General features: G+C 43.6%; 1 protein-coding gene across 10 annotated transcripts in view; it reads left to right on the top strand.

Moving 5' to 3' along the window:
- PRR5L (proline rich 5 like) overlaps positions 1 to 13,892 on the top strand; it is a 64,634-nt gene that overhangs the window by 29,957 nt on the left and 20,785 nt on the right. For all 10 annotated transcript variants that reach the window (XM_016123234.2, XM_016123235.2, XM_016123242.2 and 7 more), the window contains one exon: positions 3,812 to 3,860. In XM_016123234.2, coding sequence (XP_015978720.1) covers positions 3,812 to 3,860 — 49 coding nt within the window. The remainder of the gene's footprint in view (positions 1 to 3,811; positions 3,861 to 13,892) is intronic.

A 13,892-nucleotide genomic window follows, 5' to 3' on the forward strand; every position in this document is an offset into this window, starting at 1 on the left:
TGCCCTCTCCTCGCCCCTTCCCTCTCTGAGGTAAATTCTTAGGTAACCAGCCTGAGGGGGTTTTGGGCTGGCAGGTTCTCAGGCTTGTAGGATTCTCTGATACCCCAGGATGATCTGCTTCAGATAGTGGGAACTCACTCCCACAACGTCTTCTCAGCTTCAAGCCATCCAAGTAACCTTGGTGGTGGTTATTATTTGTTAAAAACAATTTTTAAAATAGTTTAAAATAGGATTGTGGCCACAGTGTACAAAACTTTTAAATACATAATGAGATAATGCAATGAAGAATCACCCTTTCCTGTACCCCAGAAACCCAGTTCCCATTTGCCCCCACAAAGATAGTAAAACAATAGATTGTTGTCTATTCTTCAAGAGCTTCTTTATGCCTATATAAGGAATATTTATGAAAAAGCAGCTGGGGGTCCTCAACACGTTCTACAAGGTCTGAGGTCTGACCAGGTGGTACGACAGCTGCAGGCCAGGGACTCCTAACTTCAGGGCATAAAGTTCGCGCTGGGGTTTTGTTGGCCTCCCTCGTTTTCAGCAGCAGCTACGAACTTCTCCAGCCTCTTACTTGGGGAGATGGCGAGGAGGAGACAAAACCCAGTGCATTTAAACATATAATTTTTAAAGTGCGTGTGCGTTGCATGTGTTTAAAAATCAGGGTGCTATATGTATCGGTTCCAAGGGCCTCCTGGGAACCAAATCTTGGCTCTTACAGATCAGCAGGTGAGAGTAGATTTGACAGATGAATTTGTTAGTATTGTGTAAATAAAAGTGTTTTTTTTTTCTCTTCTTTACAAGGTACCATGTTATATACACTGTTCTGCATCTTGCATTTTTCTTTTTACCTCATCTAATTTATATTTTTTTCATAGCAATCCTTAGGGTACTTCATTTCCTTTTGTTTTTGTTTTTTTTTTAAGTTACAGATGACAGTCAGTATTATTTTATATTATTTACAGGTGTACAGCCTAGTGGTTAGACATTTATATCATTTCTTTTGTTTTCTTACAATTGCATAGAATTCCATTGTCGAAATGAACCATAATTTTTCTGTGAGCACTTTATCGATGCACATTTATGTTAATTCCTGTATTTCGCTGCAGCAAAAACTACACTTTGCCTCCCACTGACATAAGACAGGATTTGGTTAGGAATGGAGGAGCTTACTGATTTGCCCACCCAAGACAAGAGAGTAGTGACTTAAATGATCAGATCAGATCAACGCTGTTCAGATGATTCTATGTGACGACACCTAGGGGAGAGGGTTTTGAACTCAGGACTTAATAGAAGGACAAATAAATGTACGGTTTTCTTACCAAACCTGGTTATAGTCCACTGCATCTGAAGTATGTGAAGCAGATGCCCACACCTGTGTCTGGTCCCTTTTCAGTAAGAGATGAGGCTCACCCTATCTTTGAGGTGGAAGCATCTCTGTTTTCCTGCTCGATTGTTATCCCACCATCTCGCCACCCCAGGTGTGGCTGCTTCTACTTCAGAGTCCTTTTTTTCATGCCTCTGTTTGGCCAGTTGCATCAGGTTTGCTCGTTAGCCTCTGTTCCTTTATCAAGCTGGTTTCTACCTCAAGCTTAGTCTTCCTATAACACTCGGCAGAATTCTGGCCATGGCCGTGGCTTGCTGCAGCTCTGGCTGTACCGTAACAGTGCCATACCTTTCCCCTTGGCCTTTCCACCCTTCCTGAGAGGTAGGAGAGGAGAGCTTTTGGATTTTTCAGTTGGGTAGGATCATGATGCTCTCAGAGTGCCACTGTGAAATGTCCCTGGGCAATAACTATCTGTGTAATCATGTCCTGCTCCACTTAACAATCGCTACACTTATAGATCCCTCCTCCACCTTGTTCCAAGAGGGTCTCCATAGTTCTCGACCTTGAAGTCTGACCTTGCCACTGACCTCTTTCTCTTTCCATTTCACCTGAAGCATCTTCATGAGCAGTGTTTTCCCAATGTAGGTTCCTCGAGACACCAGATCCACAGTGTGTCATTTGGCCCCAGAGCTGTGTGAGTCCCTCCGTGTCGTGAGTACCCAAGATACGCTGGGGAAACTGTTTGAAGTAGCTCATGAAAAAGATTAGTTTTTCCACTTTTTGATGAAGCTTGGCTTCTTTACCTCTGGTTTTGAGACTTCCCAATGGCCGTGAAGTCTTTGTTGGGAGGTGTTTTTCCTCCAACAGCAGAAGCAGCCTCCGTTTGGGGCTGCCCACTAGGTTTCTGTTTCTTTTCTGAGAGAAGCCTCTAGACTCAAAAAGCCCCGATGCCCTACTCATTCTTGGTCCAGTGGCTGATGAAGTCTTCTAGCTCTGTCAGACCCGCACACATCTGGGGGAACCTCTGGGTTACACAGATGAGGTGGCCTTCCAGGAGCCTGCCACTGAATTGGATCTCAAAACGTGATACCCACCACAGACACATCTTCTGTCACAAGAAAAGGAAGGTATTTTCCTTGCTCAGCACGTGTGTGCAGCTCTCTAGGGCTCTTTCTGGTACAGAAATTTAGATCATGGATGTCTCTTCTATTCCTGTCTCATTCCTATCATGTCTGTTCTGCGGAGAATGGTATCTTGCTGCAACTTCCTACTTATCCTACAGCAACATGTGAGAACACATTTTTGGGGGGCAGTTAATACTCAGCAGGCGTTGTCAAAAGCTGGAGTGTTTTGCTCCATAATAACCATTGCTGGTGAGATGAGTAAAGGAAATTATTCAAAATCACGAAGAGTGTACTCCCCAGGGGACTCACTGGACCTGGGAACCGGTTCTTCTTGTTTTTAGCTCCCTTGTCTTCTTTGGGTCAAATTAAAGAAAGAGCGGTAGGGATGGTGATTTGTCACAGGGAAAAGAGAGATCTGGTGCCCAAATCCCTATTGTTAATTTTCTTTCTTTCTTTCTTTTTTTTTTTTTTAGCACTTAAGACTCTTTAAACTTATCTTGTGACCATCTATTGACATGCTGTCTTTCCACACCCTTCCCCCCAAGAGTAGAAGCTCCATGAGAACAGAGGCCTCATCTGTCTCATTCACTCAGGTGCACCTTGTACTAGGACAGCCTCTAGCACATAAGAGACAGCTCAGCAAACTGCTGACCCAGGCAAACAAACTCCGTCCTCTCCATTGTGGTCCCCTTTGGAGGACTGCCTCAGTCCCTGGAGGATGGGTGGTAAGACCACCCAAACCATGGTACCAAATTGAATGTCTGTGATGGATTTGGAAGAGAGACGGGGTGGGGTGATGGGAAAAGATGTTGAATTTGCAGAAGGGCTCTGGGTTTGGATCTTAACTGACTGACTTAGGGAATGCCTCTCAGCTTCAATTTTTTTTATCTGCATAGAAAGGATAATAATTGCCCCCCAATACATATATACTAAGAATGTATGAGAAATGTGTTTTAAACCATAACATCTGCAAATGTAAGGGATTACAATATTAAGGTCTTTCTCTTCCTTGCTTTTTTTTGTTTGTTTGTTTTCGGTTTTTGGCTTCACATGAAACCAGGTGCCCTGGTCTGCCTCCACCAACTCTATTGGAAGTAGGATCTCTGGTGGCTGCCCCTTTGAGATGGTTGTCTTTGTAGAATGAACTAAGGAGTGGTTTCCCCTCTAGGATTTCCATCACCCCAATTCCCTAATAACATTGGTGGAGGGATATTACAAGGGCCGAGGAAAGTGCACCCTTCTGAGGCCTGGCCTCAGTCCCTGTCATTGGTCAGCACTCCATCATTGTCATGTGTCCGTGAACTGGACACCAGGAGCTGTACCATCGAGGGCTGCTTGACGGATGTTTCTCTCTCCCCAGGCGGCTGCTGAAGAGTGAACTTGGATCATTCATTACGGACTATTTCCAGGTGAGCTGTGTGGTTCTGAGCATCATCATTATTGAGCATGTGGGGACAGGTATCTAAAGGGACGGCTGATGCTATACACTTGGGCATTCCTTCCACATTTAAATGATGTATACCCAGTTCCTATGGTGTGCTGGGCATACCGAGGAGCAGAAGGCAAGTGTGGTCCCTGTCCTACAGAGATTATGGTCTTCCATAGGCTTTTTGGTCTCAGGACACCTTTCTGCTCTAAAAAATTATATCTTATTTGGATTATCTCTATCTTCACCATATTGGAAATTAAACCTGAGAAACTTTAAAATATGTCTTAATTTGTTTTAGTAATAAACCTATTATATGTCAACATAAACAACATTTTTATGAAAAATAACTTTCAGAATAAAAAAAAAAATAGAAGAATGGCATTGTTTTATATGTTTGCAAAACCTCTGCATGATTTGGCTTCTTGGAATGATAGCTAAGTCCTCAGATATGCTTCCCATTCAATCTGCTGTGATGTCACACGTCATGTCATTTCTGGAAAACTCCACAGAACACTCATGGAGGACGCAAGGTAAATAGCAATCTGGGGTCATTAAGGGAATGGTTTTGACCATGTGGAAAAGGTCTGGTGGATCCCTAAACCACACTGTGAGAACTGCTTCTCTAGCGACATTCCCTCCCACCTCTATGAATGCAGGGTATGTAATTGATATAATTATATGTACCCTTCAGCCAAGTTATTTCTTGTCCATAGCCTTTTGGCCTATTCTGTTAAAGATAGAATTGTATCAGATGAACTAACATGCCTAAACACTATTGTTATGAGGCGAATGAGTGCAAGGTTCCAGGTTTAATTAGAGGACAGTTTCTAACCCACTGACAAAGCTGCCTTGCTGACTCTGTCCAAAGGCATGTGGGGGGAGGGCGTGGGGAGGTGTCTTATAACACCTTGGTGACGGCTATGCCCACTTTTCACTTACTAGCTGAGTGGTCTTGGACAATCTCCTTTCACCTCTCTGTGCTTTGGTTTCCCCATCTATAAAATGGGAATAAAAATATGACCTACATTATAGGTCATTGTGTGGTTTACATGAAATAACACATGTAAAGTACTTAGCACATAATGTGTGTGTGCGTGCATGCATGCGTGCGTGCTCACACACACGTGAGAGAGTATAGGGTAGTGGTCAAGAGTGTGGTCCTCATAGTCAGACTACATGGGTTCAACTGCTACCATAGCCACTTAACGAGCTGTGTGACCTTGAGCAAGTTGCTTCACCTTTGCATTTTAGTTTCTGTTCTGTAAAAATAGGGGTTATTGGGTTGCTGCGAGGACTAAATAATTATTTGTAAAGTGCTTAGAATAGTGACTAGCACAGAGTACGAAAGCGATGTGTTCATTAAATTTATATATATGCATGTTTGTTACTCTGAAGTATAATCTATGTCTTTTAATGAGAAAGTAACATAAAAATACATAATATCTTGGTTTCAGGTTGGTGGTATTATTCTGTATCCAAGGAGAACATACTTTTAAGACAGTATAAAGAATTTTTAGGTTATAAAAACAATACTGGCATCCTTATATTTTTTTCTTTACATGATCCAAGAAGCTTAAACTTTTATAGGCACTTTAAAAGAATGACAAATGTCAGTCATTTAAAACACACACACACACACACACACACGCACGCACGCACGCACGAAAACAACCACTTAAGTGTGGACAAAGCAAGACCCTACAGAAGCCAGGAATTCAGCTCCTGTCCAGGGAGAGATGAACAGAAAGATTAAGAAAGAGATAATTAGTCACAAATGTGAATCATTTCAGTTGCCCTTGATTCAAAGGTTAGTCTTGTCCTCACTTCCTTCTCTTGCTGCCTCTAATGATTGATTTTTAAATCCAGCTACAGAGAAGTGGTTTTTCAATCAGTCTTGGAGAAGCCTGACTGCCCAGCTGCCTTCCTCATTGACATTTAAAATAGACAGGGTTTGGTGTGGTTTCAATAAGGTTTTAAATGTCGATTGTCTTTTGGCATTGGGGGCTACCCTTATGACGGGTGAGGAAGGGCATTTGGGTGGGGACTTGTTTACCTGAGAGGCCCTGAGGTTTTTGGGGGTGGTTAATGCTGCTTGCAAAGTATGTCAGACACTTAACAACTAATAATAACTACATGCCATTTTCTACTGAGAGCTTAATCAGAGAAACTGCTTGGTGAATACTGAATCTCTTCTGAGGGTGTGGATTGGGAACTGGTTTTCACAATTTCAAACTTGGGTTTTTTTCTTAGCTTAAGGTACTAGACTGAAGAGAATCCTGTCCTAGATTATTTAAATGAAGGTTTTATGTCAGTGCAAAGCCTTTAAAAATATATATATATATATTTATATATATAAAAATATATATAAATATATATTTATATATTTATATATGGTTTTTTATATATATATATATATATATATGGTTCTTAAGTCCTTAGGAAGTACCCGGTACATAATAGATGCCCAATAAACCTTCTTAGGGGTGAGGGAGGAGTTGTCCACCACAGATATGTGAGAAATTTTAGGTGGTACATGAAAACATCAGCCCTCGTGGTCATTTTTTAACTAAATGGATTGAGGTGACATTGGTTAATAAAATTATATAGGTTTCAAGTATATAATTCAATAATGCAGCTTATGTACATTGCATTGTGTGTTCACCGCCCAAAGTTAAACCTTGTGGTTAGAAAGTGTTTCCCTCCCTTATTTCCCTTGAGCGCTTCTGTTTGCGCCAGGGAGAGTCTCGGTTTGTGCCACTGTCCTTCCCACTTCTGCAGGACTAGGCAGAGAGCAGGCGTCAAGCTTACTGTCTCCAGCTGGGCACACTGTCTAATTAGGATTTCATAACACCTTGTCGTCTGCATTGAGTTGATCATTGAGGTGAATTTTATTTATGGCAAATGATGTTGCTATAGTTTAATTTTTAAATATTAATGCTCCAAAAAAGTAGATCAATTTAAGAAAAAATAGCACGCAAAGAATAATAGTGTAAGTGGCCCTGCCTATGGCCACATTGTGAAGGTAGTTGAAGAGAAACTCGGGTTTGGAAAGCCCCGTGCTAGGTAGGCGTTATTTGAAAATGGGCTGGTTCCAAAGCTGTGTGAAAAAGCAAAACAAAACAAACTATCCACATGAACAGGAAATCCAGGAGAGAAGGCTTATAGAAACCAGGCTTCACATTCAACTACCAGATGTAGTTTCAAGAAGGAAAGTCGGCGGGTTCCAAAAAGTACATTCCTCCTCAAGGAGGAGGGAAGATGGTCTGGGGACAAATGAGGAGCAGAACTCAGGGTGGACAGGTAAGACCCCAGAGCCGTGGACGTGGTTGTTAGACAAGGTCATGAGTGGACTGCTTGGCACTGGGCTTCTCAAATCAGGGCGAGGGTCAGACGGTGGCTTCCCGCCATCTGTATTCAGCGGCAAAGTCTGTCTCCTCCCAGACCTCCAACCCGATACCACCCAGCATTTGTAAAACCATCTCTGTGTCTGCTTGTGAAGGCGAACATGTTATTTTTGCAGCTTTACAGAAAGACTCACAGAAAGAATATCTTCATAGAAGAATAATGAAAATGCCCCGAGGCGAGGGCAGGGGGTGAGCAGGTGGAAACAGTGCTTATCTCCTGTCAGCACACAGAGGAGACAGACTGTTTGATCCGCAGAAGCACAGAGAGGTTCTGTAAGATGCTGGCCAGAAAAATCTTTGACATTTCCAACACTGATTTTTCTTTTCCCTCTGTCTGTTTTGAATTGTGCCCGGAAGGAAAATTGGTGTTTCTAAGAGGAACTCTATTATCCTGGCGGACAGCTCTGAGGGATAATTGGTTCCTTATAACTTTGGAAACTGATGATATGAAATGCTCTACATTTTTCTGTCGCCTAATTAAATATCTTGGTGGTTCACAGCCTGGGTATAGGAGGGGCTGCATTTCTGTCCTTCTGCATCTGCTGGCTGCATTGCATTTGTTAAAAATTTTTCCCTGAACCCAGAAAGTTAAATTCCTTTTGGTTGGAACTAGAGTTTTGCTTGATACAGAAACTCAGTCTATAGTCAATGGTTCTGAACAAGCTAGTACTTACAAAAAGGGAAGATCAGTCACCATGATTGCCAATAGGTCATGGATGGCCTGGTAGGGTTTGATATAAATACTTCCATTAGCTGTTCATATCTTTGAGAGTTCCAGGAGGTCAGTATACCCTTAACTCATCGTTGTCAGAGAAGATTCATTATGCTTATGACATATGGCAGAAAGCCAAAGGAGGAGACCCATGAAAGTGTCCTGGTCACCATGGAGTTTGAAATTAAAGATAGTGCAGAGATACAGATGCATCCATATGGGAAACACACAGTGTAGTGTTAGCTGAATGGATGGTAAAAACAAGCCCAGAATAAATGTATTTTGTAGGGACAAAGATGAGACTTATAAGAATCCAGAGGAAGTTGCATAGAGAGATGATAAAGAGTGGGGGAATTTTTTTTTTTTTTGCATTTTCCAAATCCAAATTAAGTAGGGGAGAAAACTTCCTGCTCTACTTTGATCAGCCCAGGAAGGCTTCTAAAACGAGTAGAATCCCCGCAAAAGGGATAATTTGGTGGACAGAAGGTAGCAAAGGGCAATCCATATATACTCTGCTTTGAAAATAAAGTTGGGGCAGTTTACAAAGGGGCTTTGAACAAGTGAGGCTGGGAAAAGACAAGAAAGAGGATAAAGGATGATGGATTTTAGGGAGAAGGTCATTTAGAGATTGTATTTCGGATTTGACCAGTAGTCAGAAGAAAGGCATTGCGGGCTTTGTAAACATTGTGGTGGCCTGGAAGCATCTCTTGACCGCGATGAGGAGAGGGAACAGGGTGGGGCTTGTCTGGGGGCTGCGAGCAGGACCCCTGGATTTTTCAGGCTCCAGTCTGTGGGACTGCTCACCAGCCAAGTGGTTACCTTTCAGCGGCTTTGCCACACTGAATCTCCCTGGCAATTCTATACAATTTGAGTATTTTTATTGTACCCTTCTCAGATTTTATGAAGATAAATTGAGAAACGAATCTTGAAATTGATAACCATAAGGCTTAATATAATCAAGATCAAGATGAAAATCCATCGGCATGCTGAAATGGCAGATCTTTAGCCTCGTTGGACTTAGGTTATTGCACATTCAGTTGTTAAAGAGGGAACATGAAGGTACCAAATGCTGAACATACATCACCCAAAGATGAGGTTAATTAGGGATTTTATAATCCTTAGCATTATGGGAACAGAACACCTCCATATATCCTGGAAGCATGTTGTTCCACATGAGTACGTGTTTTCAGGAACCCATTATGTGTGAAATTGGGTGACTTCCTATAGACTAGGTGAGGAATCCAGGAGCCAGGTTTACGGCCCCTGGGGGAGGGGTGGAAGGTAGGGTAGATGCTTAAAACGTGATATTCAAATAAATGTAAACATGCAGCGGCTCAGTGGCCACGAGAAGTAAAGATTGAATGGGGAGGGCTGAGAAGTATTTGTTAGACATGAAAAGCAACAGGACAGCTTTTTCTGAGGTGGTTTAGGAGCTATAAAGAGGACCAAAATAAGGATAACAGTAACAGTGGCTAACACTTGGGAGCATTTATGTGCCAGGCGTTGTTCTCAGCCGGCGGCTTTCAAAGTGTGGTCCCTGAACCGGCATCTTCAGCATTACCCAGAAACGTGTCAGAAAAGCAGACTCTCAGACTCCACCTCAGACTAATGGAATCAGAAACACTGTGGGCTCAGGGCCTAGCAGTTGGTTTCAGTAAGTCCTCCATGGTTGGTTCTGATGCACACTCAAGTCAAAGAATCGCTCCGAGCATTTTTCCTGTGCTAAGTCATTTATTCCTCCTGACAGCCCATGGGAAAGGTTTTCTTAATACCATTTCTGCAGATACTGTAACTGAAGCTCGGAGAAGAGAGGTTATTCAAGATCATATAGCTGATAAAAGATAGAACAAAGATCAAACCCTGGTCATCTGGCCACAGAAGGAAAATTTTTGGATTCTACTTTAAACATTAAAATGCCCTTAAGATATCCCCTGAAAACCCCTAGAGGAGAATGATTCAGTGTTTTTCTTTTTTTGAAGGGGGTGGTGGGGAGGGAGTCCAGCAAGAGACATGGATCATTTTCTTGCTACCTTGTAAAGTAATTTTTAAAAAGCTGATGTTCACCGTTTAATTATGACTGAGATGGTGCTAACTGAAGAATTAGCATTCATACCAAGTTTCCAGTCTTCTTCATTCTCCATCTGGGGATTTCTCTCTGGTCTCATCACACCCCCACACATACACCAGGACCGGTTTATTAGGGACTCTCTGGGCCTGGGGGTGAGTTGTATTTTTAAGACTTTTTGTTGCTCATCCAGGAAGGCTTCCAAGTTCACAGGAAATGCAGACGTTCTTAGAAATGATGATTGTACTTTCAAAGTCACAGAGGGGAAAAAAATGGAGGTGGCCCATGATTTTCATCACTGGCTTGGTGCCAACAACAGGAACCTTTGTAGACACTGATTTCCCTGGAGACAATTGCCTGGAGTTGTCGGTTCATACAAGTCCTTGGTGGGCAGGAAGACATGCTGCTGTACCCCTCGGCAGGAAAGAATGTCTCATTTGGGAATAGAATCTGCCTAGGAACAAGGTCTTCACCTTGCTAGACACTGACCGTGGATAGTGGAGAGGAAGGCCCCGGAAAAGTACTTTTGGAGAGCTGCAAGTTGGGAAGCTGGTAGCTGGATTGGGCAGCAGAAATGACCCAGCTGGATGGAAGGTTGGTGGTAGAACGCAGTTACATGGCCTGAGATTGCCAAGCCAGCTGCCCCAGTGTCTGTGACCGTGAAATGGATCTCATCTACTTTCCCCAGTGGGCAAGGAACTAAGAAAGCTCTCCAATTGACAGGGTGGGAGAGCACTGTGGCTAAAAGCACCAGCCCTTCTGCTGGGTAGGGCTGGATTCCACTCGTTGTTAGAACACTTATTGGCTGTGTGACTATAGGCATGTTGCTTAACCTCTCTGAGCCTGTTTTCTTAGTAATCTAAGTATAATCCTGGAACCTCCTTCAAAAGGTTGATGTGGTTACTAGATTAGATAACATATGCAAAGTGCTGGGTACATAGTGAGCAGTCAACAAATGATAGCTGTTCATACCTTGGTATTTATTATTATTATTATTATTATTATTATCATTATTCTTCCTCCTCCTCCTCCTCCTCCTCCTCCTCCTCCTCCTCCTCCTCCTCCTCCTCCTCCTCCTCCTCCTCCTCCTCAAGTCAGTCTATAGTCAATGTGGGTGCAAATTCTCACATGTGCTTGTTGCTTCTCTGAGCATCAGTTTCTTCATTTGTAAAAAGGAGATAGGAACGTGGCAAATGTACAATGAGACAATGCATGAACAGGATATAATTCAGTGGCTGACAAAGAGTCAAAACACGTACGTCTACTGTCATTCTTACTATCGTTATCGTCATTAGTGCGAAAGCATTAGAAGCGACAGGAGGCTAGCAGCTTGGCATTACAGAATGCCTGCCGTGTGGAAAGCACTTTTTTGGGGGAAGATGGAGGTGGGTGGCATCTCTCTCTGCCCCTAGCTCGTTGGTTCCCTGTTCCCCTGAGTCCCTGTGGCTGGGTTTGAGGAGGTGCCTGCTTGATAAGAGGCGAGTGCTGTTGACAGGCCCTTGCCCTACAACCACACCCCCTCTCTGCTGGTCTCCCCTGCCTCCTCCTGCCCACCCTCTGTGATTACCCAGGAAGAACTGGGTCTTTCCAACCCACTGAAGACTGGGTGGTTTTGGATGCTTTCCCCAGACATCCTTGTTTTTTTGCATTTTTTCCTAGCTGAACCTCATTTTTCTGTTGGCAGCCCATTTTTCGATGTCTTAGAAAAAGTAGATATGTCAGCTGTTTTTCATTTCCACGCTCCTCTGCCACTTCATAAAAGTGCTGTGTATTCCATGTCTAAGTTCATTTATGGGGTGGGGGGGGGTACTGCCTTAAGTAACAACGGGCCAGGTCCAAGTCCCAAATCATTTTCTAGGTGGCTGCTACTTAATGTAACTGTTTTTTTTTGGTTTGAAGCCTTCAAGTTGGGGAGGTGATGGGGTTGATACCATCGGGCAGGAAGTGGGACAAGAAAAAAGTCATTTCTTCTCCAGCTCTGTTAGAATACAGCCCCGTCCCCTCTGGCCCACAGCAGGCATTGTCCGGCCCCATCCAGAGTCAGGCATTTGCTGGGCTGGGATACTGTGAGATGAGGTCTGGAGAGAACGGATGCCTAGAAAGACGATGCAAAATAGGTGCTTGAGCCAAGGCTGGTTTTCTTTCTTCTTTCTTTTTTTTAGGTTTCAGCAGCCTTAAGTCCCCGAGATATCCAGTTGGTATGTCCTTAGGTGAAGTGACCAGCAGGCAGGGCCCGGTGCAAAACGAAAATGTGGCCCCTTCCCATGGGCCTGCTTCCCACTCCCCACGGTGAATGGGAAACCCCCCAGGAGAGTGTAACTTCCACACTCTGGGTACATAGATTGGGTGGTCGAGAAGCCCCCACTGAAGGACCAGCACATGCACCAGGGTACTCTCAGTCCAGGGTGGGGGGGGGGCTGCACCACGCCTTTCCCCAGGAAGCTCAGGGCTCACGCCCAAACCCCTCCCTCCCCCACCCCCACCCCGCTCTAGAGCCTGCCCGCCCCCCACTCCCCACCCCCGCCAACACAACCCTGTCACCACCTCGGGATTAGGATGACTGCAGTAGTAGGCCAAGATGGGGGAGACCCCACAGAGCCAGGCATCAGGGGGTGTGGAACAGGTGCCTGAAAACCTTCCTGGGGAGGGGGTGGGAGGCATGCCCATGAGTAAACTGAGGCCCCAAGCCCACAGTGCATGTTCTCTTGCCCCATCAGACTTACAAAACATAAAGTCAGAGGCAGTACTAAGACGTGAAGATGGCAGCTGCAGAACATTAAACCCCACATGCAGGGCCCTTAGGAATGCAGGACCTTTTGGAACATAGTGACTGTTGATTCCTAGGAGGGAAGATTATTGGCTCTGTTTGAGAACCAGGTCAGTAGCAGGTAGGAACCAGGCCAATCAGCTAAGAGGGGAAAGGCAGTCAAGGGTTTGAGCATGCAAGAAGGGGCACAGCTCCATTGGGTAGATGGTGGGGCTGTGGGCTCAGCTGACCCAAAAGATCCTTCTCTGACAGTATGTGCTCCATCAATAAGACAGAGACCCCACTTCTAGCCATAGTTTATTCACCTGTAAAATAAGAACAAAATCTACAAAATCCCAGGAGTCTTAAGAATTTTCAAGATGCTTTTGAAAGGTGCCGTAGCTCCTTGGAAAATGGGTTCACCCAGGTATCACCAAAACTGTGAGTGACCATTTAATTTTGACCATAGGACTGGGGAGAGGGGAGAAGGACTAGATGATCATTAAGGGCCCTTTTAACCCCAAGTTTTCGTTACTCTTACTTTGGTCCAAGCTATAGAATTTTGATGCTGTGTATCATGAGAACTTTAAAAAGAATGTTTTCTTTTTTATTTCTCCATAATACACAAATATCTCCTCTTCTTTGAAAAAAAATTTTTCCCCAAATGTCTCCTTGAAGTGGGAAGAACTAGAAAGAAGGAAGAAGAGCCTAGGCCATTTTTTAAAGCTTACCCCTTAAGATATATACAAAGTAATTTTTGTCAAATGAAGAAAATGTCAACGGATTTCGAAACTCTCAACGTCTTGATTTCGATAGTCTAAATTGGATGCTGTGGTGTTTTCTTGCTTTCTGAGCCAGAAGCTGCTGCAATTCATTCGCTTGGCCAGATGGTGGAAAACACAGGGTTCCACCTTAATTACTTGTCCATTCCATAATTCTTTGTAAAGGAATTGATTTTTCTTTAACCAAGTTAGTGTACTCCTATGAGATGTCATTCTCACTTTGATTTGAGATTCCGTCTGCCATCTTGAAACTAAATGATGACCATTATTTAAAAATAGATCATATCTTGTGAATTTTAGTAG

This window comes from Rousettus aegyptiacus, unplaced genomic scaffold (genome assembly GCF_014176215.1).
Source record: "Rousettus aegyptiacus isolate mRouAeg1 unplaced genomic scaffold, mRouAeg1.p scaffold_m13_p_5, whole genome shotgun sequence".
Lineage (NCBI taxonomy): Eukaryota > Metazoa > Chordata > Mammalia > Chiroptera > Pteropodidae > Rousettus > Rousettus aegyptiacus.